The 18,671-nt window shown below is 45.5% G+C and overlaps 1 protein-coding gene across 2 annotated transcripts in view; it reads left to right on the top strand.

Annotated features, from left to right (window-relative positions):
* nhlrc2 (NHL repeat containing 2) overlaps positions 1-17,986 on the top strand; it is a 31,957-nt gene extending 13,971 nt beyond the window's left edge. For both annotated transcript variants that reach the window (XM_048232970.1, XM_048232969.1), the window contains 6 exons: positions 2,263-2,356; positions 4,032-4,263; positions 8,273-8,395; positions 9,288-9,497; positions 11,525-11,756; positions 15,648-17,986. In XM_048232970.1, the coding sequence (XP_048088927.1) occupies positions 2,263-2,356; positions 4,032-4,263; positions 8,273-8,395; positions 9,288-9,497; positions 11,525-11,756; positions 15,648-15,919 (1,163 nt within the window). In that variant the 3' untranslated portion in view covers positions 15,920-17,986. The remainder of the gene's footprint in view (positions 1-2,262; positions 2,357-4,031; positions 4,264-8,272; positions 8,396-9,287; positions 9,498-11,524; positions 11,757-15,647) is intronic.
* The last annotated feature ends 685 nt before the right edge of the window (positions 17,987-18,671 follow it).

Genomic DNA, 18,671 nt, shown 5'->3' with positions numbered 1-18,671 from the left:
AATAGGGTCAGCTTAATCCTTTTGTGTGTGCGGTCCTTGTCAATACACAAGGTCCTGTGTGTGTGTGTGTGTGTGTGTGTGTGTGTGTGTGTGTGTGTGTCTGTCCATGGTTGTCCATCTCTCCACGTTTGTGTGGGCCAGGCTGGGACTGATCTGACCACCACCAAGTGCATGAAGTACACTCATCCCGTTCACCCCTGTGACTCCCGCCCCTGTTCCCATCTCCTCATCTCTCTCTCTCCCACACACACACCACCACCACCACCAGCACCACCACCATAGTCATCGGCCGCCCCCACTGGGTAAATAAGATAGGCCTCGCTTCATTTCAAAGCAAAATAGGCTCCCCTCTAAATTTAAACCTATGCATTTAGATTGGCTGCGATATTGTCTGGGAAGCCTGTGTGCTCATGGTCTTATCAATGGCGTGTTTCAGAAAGCCCACCTCCATTAGTGCTGCGCGCCCTGATAAAGTCAGGAAAAAAAGTTTGTGGCAGCATGACGTCTTTTCTGAAGGGAACATCTGAAGTTCGCTTTAAAGCTCCCGTTTGATTTATTGGGGCTGTTTGATGGGGTGAGAGAGGATTGGAACATTTTTTTTCTTCTCTCTTCTTATTTCTTTTTTTCCTTTTCCCTTTTTTGAGGGGTTTGTTACAGTTGTGTTTTTTGCAGGCAGTCCATATGTGGGCCTAAATGCTATTCAGAATGAAATTAGCAATGAGTTAATGTGTGTTCATGCACTCTTGTGCATGCTATTTCTTTCACGATTTACTTTTTATCTTTCTTCCTTCCTTTCTTCCTTCCTTTGTTTTTTCTTTTTCTCTCTCTCTCTCTCTCTCTCTCTCTCTCTCTCTCTCTCTCTCTCTCTCACTGAGTTCATGGCATGGTGAGCTTTGTTCTCTTTCACAAGTGTGAATGGCAAAGGTGCAGCCCAGAGCCCAATGGCCCCTGATAAGAACAGTGCCATTAGGGGGCTATTGTTAGTTGTTAGGCGGGAGTGTAACTGGCCTCCTTTCCTTCTCCTCTAAAGTGCATGCATGCACATGGGCACACACACACACACACACACAGAGATAGATAGATGTGCCAGCTGAGGAGGTGATGAAAAGCTCTTGAATGTAATTTCCATTCTGTGTTTTTTTGGGTAGTGTGGATTATTAGTGTCTTCACTTGCGTACACACACACACACACACACACACACACACACACACAGACATAAGTAAAACTTTCCCTTGCACGCACGCATGCACACACACCCAGGGATGAAAACTACCCCCTATCAATAGGTACAGAAATATATATTTAACTCATATTTCACAGACATTTATTCCCCTTTGCATTAATGTCTCTCTCGCTTACCCACACAAACACACACACAGACAAACACACAAAGACACATGCACACAGAGACACATTCATTCTGCAAATGAATGCAAAAAGCTTCCCCAAACACATTGCATATTAAAACACAAAGGCATGAATTATTAATCCATTTAAAGTGGATGGCTGTCTCCATAATGAATCTCCTCCATCAGGTAGCTGATGATCTAAGACCTGGGCAAAGTGCCAGCTATATAGCGTGCATGTTTGACATGCATGCAGGCAGGCAGCCTGTGGATTTTATCTGGATCCCACCATGGAGCCAGATAAGGGGCCTCGGAGAAGGCCGTGTCCCCAGGCTATGGCGCTCCTCTCTGGGGAGGGATGGGAAGCTGGGCCTCCTTTCACTCTCCCATTCTGGTCGGCAGCCCACAGTTAGGAAGTGGGCTTTGTGTGATGGTCAGTAGGTTCACACTGCACATGTGTAGGGCACTCTAAGAGGGTTTGAGTCCCCAGGCCTTGGTCCTCTGGCAGCAGGCAGGCTTGTCTCATCTCACTAATGCAGGCCTCTGTAAGGGGATTGCATTGGTGTGTGGGGACGGGGGTGGGAGGCTAAGGTGAAGGAGGACATCAGGAGCGGGGCCCCATGCTGGCCATGCTGTCGGCTCAGCAATCTTTGCAATGACCGAAGCTGATCAAAAAGGCTGATAAAGTGCATGTGTGTGTGTCTGTGAGAGAATCCATAAGTGTACTCTTCTAGAGCATAGGTATAGTACTTAGTTTAAGTGTGTGTGTGTGTGTGTGTGTGTGTGTTTTCCCTTAAAATCAATCAGAAGGGATACCATGCCTAACTGATTCAAATCTTGTTTTCTATCCCCACTCATTCCATCCCAATCCCTCCTTTCCCTCTCTCCCCCTCTCTTGGCTGGGCGCACGTGCAGGCGGCGTAGAGGGTGGTGTGCTGTGGATCGCCATGGCTGGGACTCACCAGATCTGGGCACTGTTCCTAGAGGACGGCAAACTGCCCAAAGGAAGGTGAGCTGGTAGCCGTCACTGGCCGCACACCACCCATAAACCCCCCACCATCATCACCACCACCACCACCACCACCACCACCAACCAACAACACCACCACTGCCCAAAGAGCAGGAAATGCACTGACTAAGGCCCAGTTGTGTAATGCATTCTCCAAGGTCATCTCCGAAGCCCTGCAGCTAGTTAAGATTTACATTTTTTCTTTTGGCCGATGTTGGGGAACGGCGGACAAGTTGAGGAACAGTAATGGAGCTGCAATAGGTTTACAGACCTGTTGAGAGAAGGAACAAAGCATTAATTAAGCACTAACTAATGAATGTGATGGTCCATAGAGAGCAGACAGACTATGTGCACAATGTGAGCGTGGTAGGCGTGTTATTGGTGTAAAGAAGGACAGTGATTTTCGTCAAGAGCAAAGCCAGCAGCCTACATGTTCCAAGCTGAGACATTGCTGTCTAACTGAGTTCTACCAAGTGTAACAGTGTGCTCTGATGCAGCTGGAAGGAAGGAGGTCGACAAGCAGTATGTCAGCCAGGATGCGTTGTCCTCTTTCTCCCTCCCCTGTCTCTCCCTCTTTCTCTCTCTCTCTCTTTCTCTCTCTCTCTCTCTCCCCTCTGTCTCTCTTCCTCCCTCTCTCTCTCTCAGACTGTGACCTGTTGCACTTTCATTGGCCGCCTTGTTAGGAAGTATGAAATAGAAATGGGTTCACTCTCATTTTGCTCTCCTTTTTTTTTTTTGCGTTTGACCTAATTTGAAGTCATCTCCTGAATGTTATTTTGGTATGTTCACAGCTTGAAATATGTAGGCTGTTGGCTTAATTGGTGACCTTGACATCTGGAACTGTGCACTATTATCAAAACGGCAGATGTTGAATTTGTTGTTTAAATCTCCGCTTCTGTCGCGGCACTGTTCATCAGAGCAGAACTGTGTCTGGCATGAGGATTAAACGTCAGCCTCTAATATCCAAAACATCTGACCACCATCGACAGCAAAAAACATCACAATTCAAGCATTTTTAGATTGGGACTTAAATTCTTATATAAGACAACAACTTCACATTACATATGGTAGTGCTTATATATAAAGTACTTGGTGGTACCCTTAGCACCATTTGGGTGTCATTTTTCACCAGAACGTTCCCCACACACCAGCGTGAGATGAAAAGTGTGGTAAATCATCAGCACTCTCCTGTAACTCTAGGCTATGTTAGGCTATGTTTATACTAGGCTTCTTATTTTGACAAAAGTTGGCCATGGTGCTTTTTTGATTCGAAAAACTGCTGGCAGCATAAAGCAGTCGAGTGTCTTTTGCTGCCATAACAATGTGTGCTAATTAATTATAATTAATTAATCATAGCTAATCATAGTTAATGATGGCTAACATGCTAGTGCATGCTCAACATTCAATAAAGACACACGCTGACCAGAAAATTTGGGACCCAGTTTAACTGAAATGAATGAATGAATAAATAAACAAATATGGTGATATACCGGTAGTTTAAATCTCATGTCATACAGCTCATTGTGCTCAAAGTTGATCGTAATAACTTTTTCCACTGCTACAGTCTCCATTTCAGCTGGTTACCAATGTCTCATTATCTCAGCTGTCAAAAAAGCGCTTGAGAAGTCTGAACGTAGCCGAGTCCCATTTTGAACTCTCCGCACTCATTTGACAGTGACTCCAAGAAGGGCACCTGCATCCGCTTCGCCGGTAGTGGCAATGAGGAGAACCGCAACAACTCCTACCCGCACAAGGCCAGCTTCGCCCAGCCGTCGGGCCTGGCGCCGGCCCCCGCCGAGCCCTGGGGCTGCCTGTTCATCGCCGACAGTGAGAGCAGCACGGTGCGCAGCCTGGCCCTCAAGGACGGAGCGGTCAAGCTTGTGGTGGGCGGAGAGAGGGACCCTATGGTGAGTACCACTCCTTAGTGAACGTCCATCGATATTAGTGGCTACATTTCCGTATGTATTCATGGGTTTCATCAGGTCTCTTTCCACAGGTGTATAAAATCAAGCACCTTAATTATCAATGCAGACTGCATGATGCTTGATTAATACACCTGTGGAAAGGGACCTGATAAAACCCATGAATAGTTTGTTTCATTCCCACACTGCAGGGTTGTCTGAGGGTTTAACTGTCCAGGCCTGGATCTTCTGGTGGCTGCCAGGCTTGTCTCATCTCACTAATGAAGGCCTCTGGGGGGGTGCTTGCGGGAGGCTGAGGTGCTCATGAGTCCACTCTCTAGTGAGCGTACATTGATTTCCATGGCTCTATTTCCACATGTATGGCTTGTTTCATTCTCTCCTCTGGCACCCATGCTCTGCCAAAGTGCTTTTAAGTTAGTTCAGAGGCTCTGCCACACTAAGTGCCATTCCAAGCCAACATGTAGGAGCCGTTGTTCTGCTTTATCCAACTTTTAAGTAGTGAGTCTGCGTCATCAGCTTTCAACCAGTACATTTACTTTTTTTTTTTTTTTGTCAAGCCATTTGAAATTGACAGTCCAGGTTTTTTAATCCATACGGCATCTTTGAAGGTGAGAGAAAGACTTGGAATGGTAAATATGTGTGAGCGTACACATAAACACACATAAAGAGAGTGAATAGGGCCTCCCAACATTTCCAGTGAGTCCCCCTCACTCCCTTAGGCAGTGTGAAGTCACAGGGGCCAGAATTGAGGTGTTGTCCTGTCGGTGATCTATCAGTGAGCAGTGTCCAGAGCCATTTAAGACTATGGGCTACTTGTTACGGTCAGTGACACCAAAGCTCATTGTCTCAATAAATGTGTATTGTTGTTGTTGTATGTCGCTTTGGATAAATACGTCTGTAAACATAAACATAAACACTGGAGCTAGACTGCTGCAGCTTTTAGGTGCTGTTTATTCTAAATTAATAATTCAAATGTAAATTTGTGTGCATGCACTGTCTTCTCATTTCATTCCATCCCTTTGTGCACTATGAGCTGAGAGAGGGCCCTAATTGTGTAGTAGGCTAACAAGCAGGCCGCTCTTTCACAGGCATCAGATCGCTCCTTAATTACCAGCTGGACGTGCAGTAAACAGCGTCCTGACAAGTGGCATCTGAGGACCTCAGTGTGTGTGTGTGTGTGTGTGGGATAAAACCAAAAAGAGAATGAGAATGTATAGAAATGTGGTGTGCAGCGTGTGCACAGGGCCACTCTTCTCTTCTTCGGCCCACTCACTGTTCTTACACCACCTCCACTTGTCCCCTCTGACTTGACTCAGCGCTGACTAGCGCAGCGCTAGCACCAGCCATGTCACCCCGTCTCTTCCATATAGGGCCACAGTGCAGCCAGCAGCACATTGAAGGCGGGGGGGGGGGTGATTGTATCTGCGCCATGGGGCTATCGCTCAAACTCCTTCCCTCCCACTCTCCACCCCTGAACGAGCATTCCTCCGCGCCGAGCCCTAATCAGCGGCAGTTTATGTTTTGTCCCGGTAACATATCGTCCACTCTCCATCCAGCAAGTCAACCCACTTTATAAGGCAAACAAGGCCACCATTATACGACAAACACTGCAACACAATTGCCCAGAGATTGATTTTGCTGTGTACACACATCGTAAATTACGCGCACTGAGCGATTAGCCTAGGCGGCTGGTTCGGTTGGCTCCGGTTGGCTTTGTTACGTCTTCCGTGAAGTGTTTGTTAGCTCTGCTGGCTGGGAAAGTTTCCCCGACTAAGTGTTTCTCTCTTTTTTTTTTCTTTATCTTATTTTTTTGTTTTGCAAAATTGGGCATTTTAGGTAAAAAAGCAATATCGCTTTCTAAACATTTGATTGATGATGCTATGGTGACATAAAGGAATGGCAATCTGTTAACAGTAAAGAAGAGTTTTTCTTCCTAACTCTCTTAGCCATCTCGACATTAAACATTTTCTTTTGTTAAGAAATGATGATGGATTGTATTTTTACGAGTTTGCTGGTTGAGTTCTTGTGTAATTACATATTTCCTCATTTCATTAAGGGGTAATGATTTGATTATGACGTCATAGCTCTGGAAAAGGTTAATAGAAGAAGGGGAAAAAAAAACAATTTACAGTAAATTCTGTACTCAACATCAGTACCAAACTTAGCCCTTCTGTCATTGGGTTATCACCTTTCCCCTCCTCTCCTCACTGGCCTTTCTATCTCTCTTTCTTTCTTTGTCTTTCTTTTGTCTCTCTTTCTCTCTCTCCTCTCCTCTCTTCTCTCACCCCTGTTCTTGGGCCCCACACAGCTGTGTGTCAGCGTCAGGCGGTTCGTTTACGTAAGCCAGCTGTTTCCACCAGCCTTCCATTCTTATTCAGGATGAATCACACCACCACAGTCGCTGCCGCCACTGCTGCTGCACAGCGCCATCGACACATTCAAGTTCACGCTCAACAAGGTCATTTCTGTGCAAACGCCGCCACAGATGCTCTCACTCACCCTGCCCTTATCTGTGATATGTATGCTGCCGAACGGTTTGTCAGCTGGCAGTAAGAAGCCGGCACCACTGGACGGTGGGATCGGAGCCAAAGGGGCTGTTTATGTGCCGTCGGAGTGTGTCCAACTAAACGGCAGTAGACAGGAGGGTCAAAGTGTTCTTTGTCTCCTCTCTTTCTCTCTCTCTCTGTCTGTCTCTTTCTCTCTTTCTTTTGCTCCCTCTCTCTGTCTCTTTTTCTTTCTTTCTCTCTCTCTCTCTCTCTCTCTCTCTCTCCCTGTCTGTCTCTTTCTCTCTCTCTCTCTCTCTCTCTCTCTCTCTCTCCTGTCTGTCTCTTTCTCTCTCTCTCTCTTTCTTGCACTCTCTGTCTCTCTCTTTCTCTTTCTCTCTCTCTCTCTCTCTCTCTCTCTTTATCTCTCTCTCCCTCTCTCTCTCCCTCCCACCAGCTCTGGCCACAGTGTGTGGCTGGGCAGTTCTGTGTCTCTCCTTGCTTTGTTTTCGCTTCCTCTGAGGTTGGCCGCAGGTGGAACATATGGGTGGGGGTAGTTATTCAAAGATAAAGAGGCCCATGGACAACAATGATCACATGCAACAAGCATCTTTGGCTGCTCTCCAAGCCTGTTGGATAAAACGTCATTCTTTATGCAAGCTCTAGAAAGAATCTCATATTTTTGTGGTAAATCCTGGGTGAAAATGGCAATACTATTTCTTTGATTCCACTTGAGTCAGCTGGATGCACTGATGGAGTAGTCAAGGAACCTGATGTGAAGTTGCTTTATAAGTTAAGTTATACTTTATTAGTCCTGTAGGAAATTTGTCCTCTGCATTTTACCCATCCGGGGGTGGTACACACACACACACACACACACACGGAGCAGTGAGCTCACTAGGAACACGCATACCGACCCAGAGCAGTGGGCAGCGCTTGATACGGCGCTTGATGAAGGGAATCCATTTATTGTGTGTAACAGCTAGGGCATAGGGTCCGTTCAGGAGAACGCCGCGCATGGCAATACGTCTCAGCAACACAGTGTTTACAGAATTTTACAATTCCCAGAACACTGTTACTATTTATAGGGTTACAGAATAAACACACTTAAACAGTGAAATAAAAGATTATCCACACGTGTATGTCTAGAAAGTCAGTCTGGAGGATACAAGGTGTGAACTTGAATAATTATCGATGTTTTAAAGTAGTACATAAAATACTTAAATTTCCCACAAAGCTGACTGTTTTGTTTACAGCCAGTGCCTTTGCCCACATCGCCAACTCTAGCTCACCCAAATGTTCTGTACGTTCAGCTTTCCAGGGCGGACATCTCAGAGGAGCAGTCAAGGCACTTTATGGGTGCTGGCCGCCAGTCAAACTTTGCGGTCTATTTCCTCGCCCCCTTCTCTGACTAGGCAATTAACTGACCACTGAATGAACCGTAGTCTCTCGCTCATACTGTCTCTCAGGGGTCCTTGTTTATTGTTGTCGTTTTCGATTTACCTCCACAGAATCTCTTTGCATTCGGCGACACAGACGGCAAAGGAGTGGACGCCAAGCTCCAGCATCCCCTGGGAGTGGCATGGAACGCTGGCGCCAACCTCCTGTACGTGGCCGACTCGTACAACCACAAGGTCAGTGTGCATTTAACACGCAAAAAATCCCATTTTTTCAGGCCTGGACAACTCATGGAATTCACTAAATTCATGAAATGTAATTTTGTCATACCAGGGACATAAGTAGGAAGTAGCATATGTCACAGACTGTGATCACTTCTTTCCTACTAGATGGTGGGGTGGGTGTCGCCAGGCCATTTTGCCAGGGCTTCAGTCCCAAATGTTTTAAGTGTATTACTGCACACTGTTTTAGTGTTTAAGTCAGACAATTGAGTCGTCTGAACAATGAGCAGCCCCCGCTGAAGTGACTGCCTCATCTAGGCTCACGGGTTATTGAAGGAGAGCGCATCATCTAGCTAGCTAGTCGAGCTCAGTGATTCTACGCTTTTGTGAGAAGGCACTCTAAAGCAAGAATTTCCCAGGCACTCTTACTAAATATGATGGGATATATATATATATATATATATATATATATATATATATATATATATATATATAATCATAAATAATGCTCAATAGCCCTAATGCACAACTGGCTCTTACACAACCAACCCATCGAATGGGTATTCCCAGGCAAGTTGAAGTCACATTTCATAATCAGCCACTGTAACATAAAGTAAGCAATTATGTACTTATAGGCCGTGAAAAGTCATGGAATTGTCATTCAAGGTCATTAAAAAAAGTCATGCAAAGGTTTTGAAATGTTGACAGTGAAAAAGGGTGGGCCCTGTGTAAATAAAAGCATGTTTAAACATTGTTGATATTGTTCGGGTTATTGTCGTCTTGCTTCTCGCTACACAATTGAAGTTGTCTACAAGCTACAATGCATGTGAAAAGAGTTGGGCATGCAGTTTTGATCAGGCTGTGTTGGGACTGGTGCTGTAACCTCTTGATGGTCTGTGTTGTCCAGATAAAGGTGTTGGACCCAAAGAGCAAGCAGTGCCGAACGCTTGCAGGTACCGGCGAGTCCAGCGACACCTTGGGACCCGGCTTCGCCGAGTCCACCTTCAACGAGCCGGGGGGACTGTGTGTCGGGGACGGCGGCAAGCTGCTGTACGTGGCCGACACCAACAACCACCAGATCAAGGTGCTGGACCTGCAGACCCAGACCGTGTCAGTGGTGAGTAGCCAACATCTCTTATTATGGATCTCTGAGTGGCAGTCATGCATGTATGCACTTCATACATGCATGACTGCCATTGATCATAGCATCCTAATTCACCGCCTTGCAAAGTGGGTGGGTCTCTCTGATAATGCTCTAAACTGGTTTCAAACCACCATTACTGGCAGAGATTTTTATATCAGTCTAGGAGATCATGTATCTGAAAAACATGGCTTGCCTTTTGGTGTGGCCAGGGAGCTGCCTTGGTCCCCTGCTATTTTTCTCTATATATGCTCCCATTGGGGAGCGTCATAAGTCAGCACAATGTAAACTACAGCTCACATAGATGATACCCAATTGTATCTTTCTGTGGAGCCAACTAACTAGATAGCCTTTGCTCCCCTCACTGCATGCCTAACCTCCATTAATCAGTGGATGAGCAAAACTTTTTTGAAACTAAATGATGACAAAACAGAGGGTACTTCTGGTTGGACCAAAACTAAAAGCGAGATATTATTCTTAGTAATCTGGGAACTTGGCACACCAGGTCAAACCAAAGGTAACAAGCCTCGGTGTCATCTTAGATACAGAGTTAAGTTTAAGCCCCATATCAGTTAAAGTTACTCAGACAGCCTATTTCCTTGAGAAACATTGCCAAAGTCACGTACTTTTAACTCAACAAGATGCAGAAAACTAATTCACTTTTTATCACTAGCAGGGTTAGACTACTGCAATGCACTTTTCACTGGTCTTCCCAAAAACATCTAAAAGAAATTGGCACTCATATACAGAACTCTGCGGCTAGACTTTTTTAACTAAGACTAAGAAGAGAAATTTTATCACCCTGTGTTGGCTGAACTGCACTGCTCCCTATTTCCCTATAGAATTGATTTTAAGGTTATGTTAATTGCTTACAAAGCTCTGAATGGCATAGCACCTTCATATATCTCTGAGCTTTTAATATCTTATCAACCACAAGAACTTAGATCATCAATTCTAATCTTTTAATGGTACCCAAAGTGCTCCCACAAACAAAATTAGGCTGCGTTTATCCATTATGCCCCCAAACTATGGAACACCCTGCCTCTGTACATCAAGCGAAGCGAGTTCGGTAAATATTTTAAAAAGATCTGAAAACATACCTGTACAGGAAAGCTTTTTAGTTAACTCATCTTATCCTGTAGACTACATTTTTCAGATTATTCTACATCTACTACTATTGGAGGCAGCCAGCAGAAGCCGGATGAGCTCCCCTATTAAGTCAGGTTCTGCTCAAGGTTCTTCCTGGAATATGGGAGTTTTCATTGCCACAGTTGCCATATACCGTGCTTGTGGGGGTAAGAGGGTTAAGGCTGCCAGTCTTATGGCGTCATTTTCTATATTTTTGATATGTTGCTGAGTATAACATAAACAGCAAAGAAAAGTGATTGATAATGACTGACTGATTATTGTGTTACATGTTTCAAATGTAAAGCACTTTGAGCTGCATTCCATTATTATGAAAGGTGCTATACAAATAAAGCTTTATTATTATTATTATTATTATTATTATTCACTACTGTAGTATGTGAGTGTAGATAGGATCTTCTAAAACGAGTAGTTCTGATCCTTGATCGGCTGAATCCCGTTCGATGCCATTGTAAAACCCAACGTAACCCTTCACGTAGTGTGCCAAAAGTTAGAGTTCCTGCGTCTCGGCATTACTTGGGCACCATTCTGATAGAAAAATATATATTTCTTGGCATAAAAATGATTATCTATGAAACATCATAACATTTCTCATTGCTGTGCCTTTATTTTATGAAGTCTGGCCAGGTATATGTAGTAACTGTTTTGGAAAAGCAATTAGCCCCTTAGCTGAAAAATTACTGGAACCTATGGCCTCTTGCTTAATTTTCTATCAAATTTTTTGATCCATATTTGTCTCTATCCCTCTCTCCCCATATTTCTTCCATTTATTTCCTGTATACCCCCCCTCTCTCTCTCTCTTTTACCTCTTGCCTCTCTCTGCCCATCTGTTTTCTGTACTGCTCTCCTCCTTTCAGTTGCCTATTTTGTCTGGGGACGTGCCTGATGCCGCAAGCAGCAGCACCACCACCACCGCTGTCGCCCCTCCCAGGAAGACCCCCAAGCTGCCCAAGTCGGCGCCCGTGCTGGAGATGCACCCGCTGGCTGTGGCCCCTGGCCAGACCATCAGCATGGAGCTCAGCCTGGCACTGCCCGAGGGCACCAAACTGACCGAAGAGGCCCCCAGCTTCTGGAGCCTGTCTGCTGAAGGTACTGCTCACCACTCCACCAAAAACCCCAGCTGCCCACAGTAAAAACCCTACCATGTATTGCTTTCACCTGTGCACTTAAAATGCTAAATGAATTTCACTGAATTAGCTGAGCCACCTGGCTGAAGAGTTGTGCTGATTAAAGGTAAACTAATTTGATTTAGTCAATAGACCTCTGAAGTTCGCCTACAAAAAAGAACTAAAACGGCCATCTTTGCCCATATATGGATGTCCGGTTGTTAATTGAAGCTAACTATCTATGGCAAGTTGCATTGCAAGTTAGCTCTGGGGTATTGCAAAATCTAAGTGTGTGCAGCCCTCCGCGTGCAGATCACAGTATCCCTTGAGGCAGGAGGACAAAAGTGTGTTCAGGAAGCGTCTGCATTTCAGACTTTTTTCATCCCCGCGAGAGTTTAACAGGTGTGATAATTCAAAATCCCCATGTTATTTTCCTATAGGAAAAATTGCCAGATACCGGATGTCAAAGATGGCAGCTTTTTTGTAGGCGAACTTCAGTGGTCTATGAGTGTAACATGGTACATAGAAGGACTTTTTTTTCTTTCTGAGGCGAGGTATCCCATCTCCGCCCTGAACTGGAGTGCAACGGGCCTTGGTGTGGTGTTCTGGTCCACCGGGTCCGGCCCATACCAGGGCCACATCTGGGCCACATCTGCTCCTGCGGATTTCTTTTCGTCCACTAATTGTCCACTGTCCCTTCACATTTGTGTGCATGTGAAAACCTTTGTGTGCATGTGTACCATGGTTGGTCAGACCATTGTTATGGTAAAGAAATGCTGAGTTTGTCCCAAAAAGAGTCAATTTAGAACCAAAATATGGACCATTTTAAACAGGAGTTCGCCTTCATTGAAGTCCCCTCCAAGAGCACTATCCACTGTGACAAGTGCTTTACTTTTTTAATATTGGGATGAACATTAGTCAGGCGAATGAGCCGACACACTCTTAATTGACTTTAATGATTTTACACTTAAAGATTTTAGTGACGCACTTTCTATGACCTTTAACAGTTATATTACTAAAGCTCTGCCTTTTAGGTGCTGTGGAGATTTCCCAGGCTGGGAAACTGTAGAATGCGCATCCAGTTTTCACAATCAGCTGTCTGGTTTTGAAGAGATCCTGAACACTGTCCATTCCGCATGCAAAAATGTATTTGAATATAACACAATCAACACATCAAATTTACCTGATGAAGGTCTGAAACATTGTGTTATATTCAAATAATTTTTTGCATGCGGAATGGACAGCGTTTGAACACAATCAGCTGTCTGTCAGAGATTAAAAAAAAGCAATAAAAGTACAATGAAGGTAGCTCCCAATATGTGTTCTTTCAACTTGCAAATTTACAAACGAAAGACTTCAGTCTGGCCTTATCTAAATCTGTCTGAACTTGTGGGATTACCCTTCACAGAGAGAGAGAAACACAAGCTTCTAACTGATAAAAATGAAAAATGTTGCCCCAGTCGTTTACTGAAAAGTGAGGATAGTCCTTTTCTGTCCTTCCAGCGAACTGGTTTCAATCAGACACACAGTGGTTTGAGTAATTAGTCATAGGGGGAAGAAGTGGAGGTTCTGTTAATTTAATTAGAGGATTGAGCTGTGCTCCATCTCTGTTGGTGGGACAGCCCTTGTGACTGTCATCCATTCCAACCTCAGGCTTGGCTCTCCGCTGCCAAAACCTCCAACTACCCCCCACCCCATCGCAGTGTGCTAACGAACAACCCGCATGCCATACGCAGGCTCCGCCATACGGTGGTCGTGGCACGGGGGTGGGGTGGGGTGGGGTGTGGGGGTTGGGGCGAGAGCAGATGGCCGCGACGGTTTTTCATGAACGAGTAGCCACCGCTGCTCACCGATGATCTCATCGCGCCCATGCCCGCGGACGCCACAGTCGAGCGGCGGAGCTGATCCAAGATCAGCACGATGCTGCTACGCTCTCGGCACGCACAGTCCTAAAAAAACGTCATTCTTGGGTGACTCTTGGGGAACAGTCTTGCCTAATAGATGTGTCTGCTATGGTCATGTGGAGTTGGCGTCCCCAGGAAAGCAAGTTCGAAGCGATCATTTTTTAATTTCTTTTTGTTTTGTTTTTGTTTTATGTTATTTCATTTGGTTCTTCGGGCCATCTGATTGACTGTTGGCAGTGAACGTGGCTTCCTCTCCTGTCAGTTTGAGCCTCCAGCTGGGCAGGATGGAGGGAGTCCAGGGTGAATGAACAGCTCATCTGTTCTATCTCTCTCTCACTCACTCTCTCTCTCTCTCTCTCTTTCGGTCTCTCTATCTCTTGCTCCTTTTCAGTCAATCACACACTCCACTCCCACATGGGCTCGTGCCTGCCTGCTCACACACACACATTCTTGCACTCACTGTCACTTTCACACTTGTACCTACTTAGCGTCTCACCAACACTTGCAAAAAAAATGTTCTGTCACACTTTTAATGCACAGTCATTTATTCACACACACACATGCACCCATGCATACACACGCACACACACACGCGCACACACACACACACACACACACACACACATTATGCACTCACCATCATGCTTTTACCCACTTACCCCCTCAGCAGCACTTACACAAACACATTCTTTTCCACTCATAAACATACATACACACAATCACTCACACCCATACACACTAGTTTCCTCACACACAGTGCAAAAACACATACGCCCTTTCATAGGGAACATTGTTCAAATCCATCCTCACTAAAAACCTATAGACGTGCGGCCCTTTGTGGGTGGAGGGGCAACCAATGCTAACCCTGTTTTGTTTATTTACAGTATTTGTCAAGCAACTACCGTTGCTGTTGTCATTACACAATAAGCATCAGCCACTCAGTGGGCCGGCGGGGAGGTGGGCGAGAGCGCTTAACGACCCACCATGTTGTTGTTTCCCCAAAGGCCCGTAAATGGGAAGCTGGAACAAACTGTACCAGCGCTTTCATTCTCAGATACAGAGAGGAGAGAACGGGAGGTGAAAAGAATGGGGACACAAAGTGTGTGTGTGTGTGTGTGTGTGTGTGTGCAGAGGACATGCGGTCATAGTGAGAGAAACTGCAGTTACAGGATCAGACTAATGGAGGAAGATGAGGAGGAATGAATCTAAAAGCTAATAATGAGTCCTGAATACGAATAAAGTCCAACTTGTCGGACTCTTCCACTTGTCCAATGTTAGTGGAAGTTGCCTTGTGTGTGTTTGTGAAGTGTTTGTATGTGTATGGGGGCTGGGTCAGGGAAGTCTTCTTGTCTTAAGTGAATGGTTCCATCTTAGAAACATTTTCAGTAACTGTTGACATAATGTGTGAATTATCATGCTCTCTTTGGAGTTACGCTGGACTTCCAGGAATTCTTCTAGTAAATCAAGCTGTGTTTTAGTTAGTATAAGAAGGTGTGTGTGTGTGTGTGTGTGTGTGTGTGTGTGTGTGTGTGTGTGTGTGTGTTGAGTAGACAGAGTGATGATCTTAAGCTTTGATTCTGTTTGACACTCGTCCTGCTGACCTGCCCTTGGTGCTGGGCCACACACACACGCTTCAGGTCGACTCAGCGGCAGCTGTGCAGGAGGGGAAGCTCCGTCTGTGTGTATTAGTGTGAAAGGTGCTAATCCCAGCGGGAGCAGTTGGGCTCCCCCACAGAGAGAACGCCTGCCTGCATACAAGGGAACGGCTCCGCAAACCCCACACACACACACACACACACACACACACACACACACACACACACACACACAGAGGGCTTAAATGTATACAGTACATACAGTTTTATCTGCACTCATATTAGATTTTGTGCTGATTGCTGATTCTACAATGTCCACTACAACAGAATAACTAACCCCCCTCCTCCTCCTCCTCCTCCTCCTCTCTCTCGCAGGTAACGATTGGCTACTTCAGTCGCAGGCCGTCACCGGCGACATCTCCGACCTCTCCCAGCCCCTCTCTGTGCGCGTTGACGTTCCGGTCGCCGTGCCGACGACCTCCGGCCCCGACCCCACCCTGACCCTGACCGCCTGGGTGTACTGCTGCCTTAGCGAGGGCGGCGCCTGCATGATGAAGCCGGTGGCCTTCCGCGTGCCCCTGCGCCTGGACTCCGCCCCTCAGGAGGGTTCCGTGCCCGTCACGCTGGCCCACGCCTTCCAGAAGTAGCTTTCGCCCCGGAAGCCGCTTTAAAAAAACAAAAAACAAACAAGGAACAAACAACAAAACAAAGGAGAATGCATGTTTACCCCGGTTACCACTGTAGTCAAATCAAGCCCCAAGTGGGTGGGTACAGTGTGTTCGGGGCTAAATGGAAAGTTCTGGATTGTGCTATTTATAAAAGCCTTAGCCTCTGACTGACAGATGCTCTCAAATGCCCACACAAACAAAAACAGCCTCTTAGGACAGCAGAGCATATGCACTGCACCCCTGGGTAGAACAGCTGATTTGGGATCAGTTTTTTTTTTTTATGCAGGATTAGAATAAAGGATGAGATGACCTGATCCTTAAACAGAACTTTTACTCAGGGGTGCAAAAATCAAATCAAAAGGATGATTCTTCACTCTCTCCCTCGCAAACCTCATCCTCCGATCAAATTATTTCCAATCAAGTTGTACTTTCATTACTGCCTAGCCAGTCACTGACAGCTTGTCATATAACATAAACAACCAACAAATAAATAACGATTAACCATGTGGGGGCTTGGAAGCACATGTCGAGATGGGAGGGAGTGTGTCCACCAAGACTGTGTTAAGTGTTTGGTGCTTTTAAACCAGGACCAGAAAACACTGGACTCTGTGCATATTTGCCATACAATAGGGCGGTTTGTCCTCCTCTGTTTCTCAGAAGAACCCTGAAGTTGCTTCAGGCCACCAAAGGGTGTTTCAAATGACAGAGACCAATCACTTAAACTGTTCCCCCTGAGGAGAGGGCCTCTGTTTACTCTCCCAGTTCCTCGGTCTCGAGGAGAGGCCGTAAAAGGTTAATGTGCATTTCTCTAATGGCATTTGGGTTGACTTGGAGGTCCTCACGCTAAGTGACCAAGCACTCACATCAGCAATATTAGTGCGAGTTGACCATCACCCAGCATCTCATCAACCAATATCCGTGAGTGAGTGAGGAGGGGAGGAAAGGAGGAGAGAAAGGAGTTGTGCAGCTATATGAATAAGTTACTTTTAGGCTAGTCTACACCAGTGTACCATGAGCATTATTTGTCTGTATTTATGGATTTGAGTGTATTTTAAATATGTTTGTCTTATGGTCCAGTAACACTGTACCGAATAATATTGTATGTGCATATTATATGGACATGTCTAACAGGGAGTCTGTAAGCCTGGAGGGGCCTGTACTATATAACCAAATGGCTTGGAAGGGGAAAGTTTCACCAAAGTGTTAGACTATTAAAACAGCCGGTCATCCCACACCAACAGCCTGGCGTCCTTGTAGCCAAAATCCGCTAGCGGGTTGTTTTCAGTGAGTGGAATAGCACTAGTACTCACACACACACACACACACACACACACACACACACACACACACACTCACACACACTCTCACACACACTCACACACACACACACACACACACACACACACACACACACACTAGTCTTCCATCTCCCATGAGAGACATCCAGTCTCCATCTCCATTTTGCATCCAGTGCACTGCTCGTCAGCCAATAAGGAAATATGACACGCTGGCCACGGTTTTCCTTGTGCTCCTTATTTACAACCGACTTAACGTGTGGGATGTTTACTTGGCTCAAGTGCCTATAGATAAGCCCATAAAGTATGGTAAGGCTTGAACTGTTTTTAAAAAGTAATCTGCAGCAATAATTAGTGTGTTTTTGTATTTATGAGTATAATCTTGCATCTGCCCATAGCAAATAGATTGAGTCATGCTTGGAATGGTTTACCTCGAGGGATGAAATATATATATTGGTGAGTGTCTCAAAAGAAGGGAATTTAAGTAAAGCTAAGTAAAAAAAAAAAAGTAAAAGACTGTCCAACTTACATAAGCTGCTTTACGCAGCCTGTTTTACCATGTAGAGTGGGTACTGACTGTGTGTTCTGGGTGTATATGGGTGTGTGAAAGTGTGTACGAGTCCGCTTGTTATAGATGCCTAGCGGATTTTTAGTCTTGCCTTCAAAGTGGCACTTTTTCTCTGAATAGTTTCTCTCTCTCTTTTGCACTTTATCCGCTTCATTGTAACTAATAAAAAATGTATTTTACCAGCTTTGTTGTGTTGTCTATTTCTGGGGAATGAACAAACACTGTCCAGTCTGAATCTCATGCATTATTTTAATGTAATAGATGGGAGTGTTTGGCCCTTAGTAGTGCTATAAATTCTCCTCTGACGATGTTGATGCTTTTAACCGACGGTTTATCTAGTGGGATGAAGGATTCTGCATGTTCGGGGACGCGAGGTTACTCTCTTCCCAGAATTTATAAAAACGCCGACCAGAAAATGACGCGCTTGTTCAGAAACCATTCATTATGGTAATCGCCCCTGGAGGTGCTGAGCTCTTAGCATGGCCCTTGGGGGCTGACGTTCTCCATGGTTCACCACAAAAGAACCGGCGGGAGAGACGAGCAAGAAAAAAAACTTTAAACCAGGTGCAGGTCTGGTCAGACCCACTAGAACAGACCGGCCACATGCTCTCCTCTCTACACAACAAGCTCTTTTTTTTATTCTCTTGTGGACGTTTGGTTGACATACTTGGAGGCAAAGCCTCTCCACCACATTTTCATCAGCTATTTGGGGTTAGGCAAGTGTGTCATTAAGAATGAATAGCCCGTCCGGCCCTATGTGATGGAGATCTGAGGTCAGTCTCTGTGGTGGTGAGTTACCACAGTGCGGTGGTGGCCAAAGTGAAATACTAGAAAGAGCTGAAATGTGTGTGTGTGGCAGGTCACCTGC

Source organism: Alosa alosa, chromosome 22 (assembly GCF_017589495.1).
Source record: "Alosa alosa isolate M-15738 ecotype Scorff River chromosome 22, AALO_Geno_1.1, whole genome shotgun sequence".
In the NCBI taxonomy this organism is placed as follows: domain Eukaryota; kingdom Metazoa; phylum Chordata; class Actinopteri; order Clupeiformes; family Clupeidae; genus Alosa; species Alosa alosa.
The sequence above is the reverse complement of the archived record's forward strand: the minus strand, read 5'-3'. Positions and strand labels throughout refer to the sequence as shown.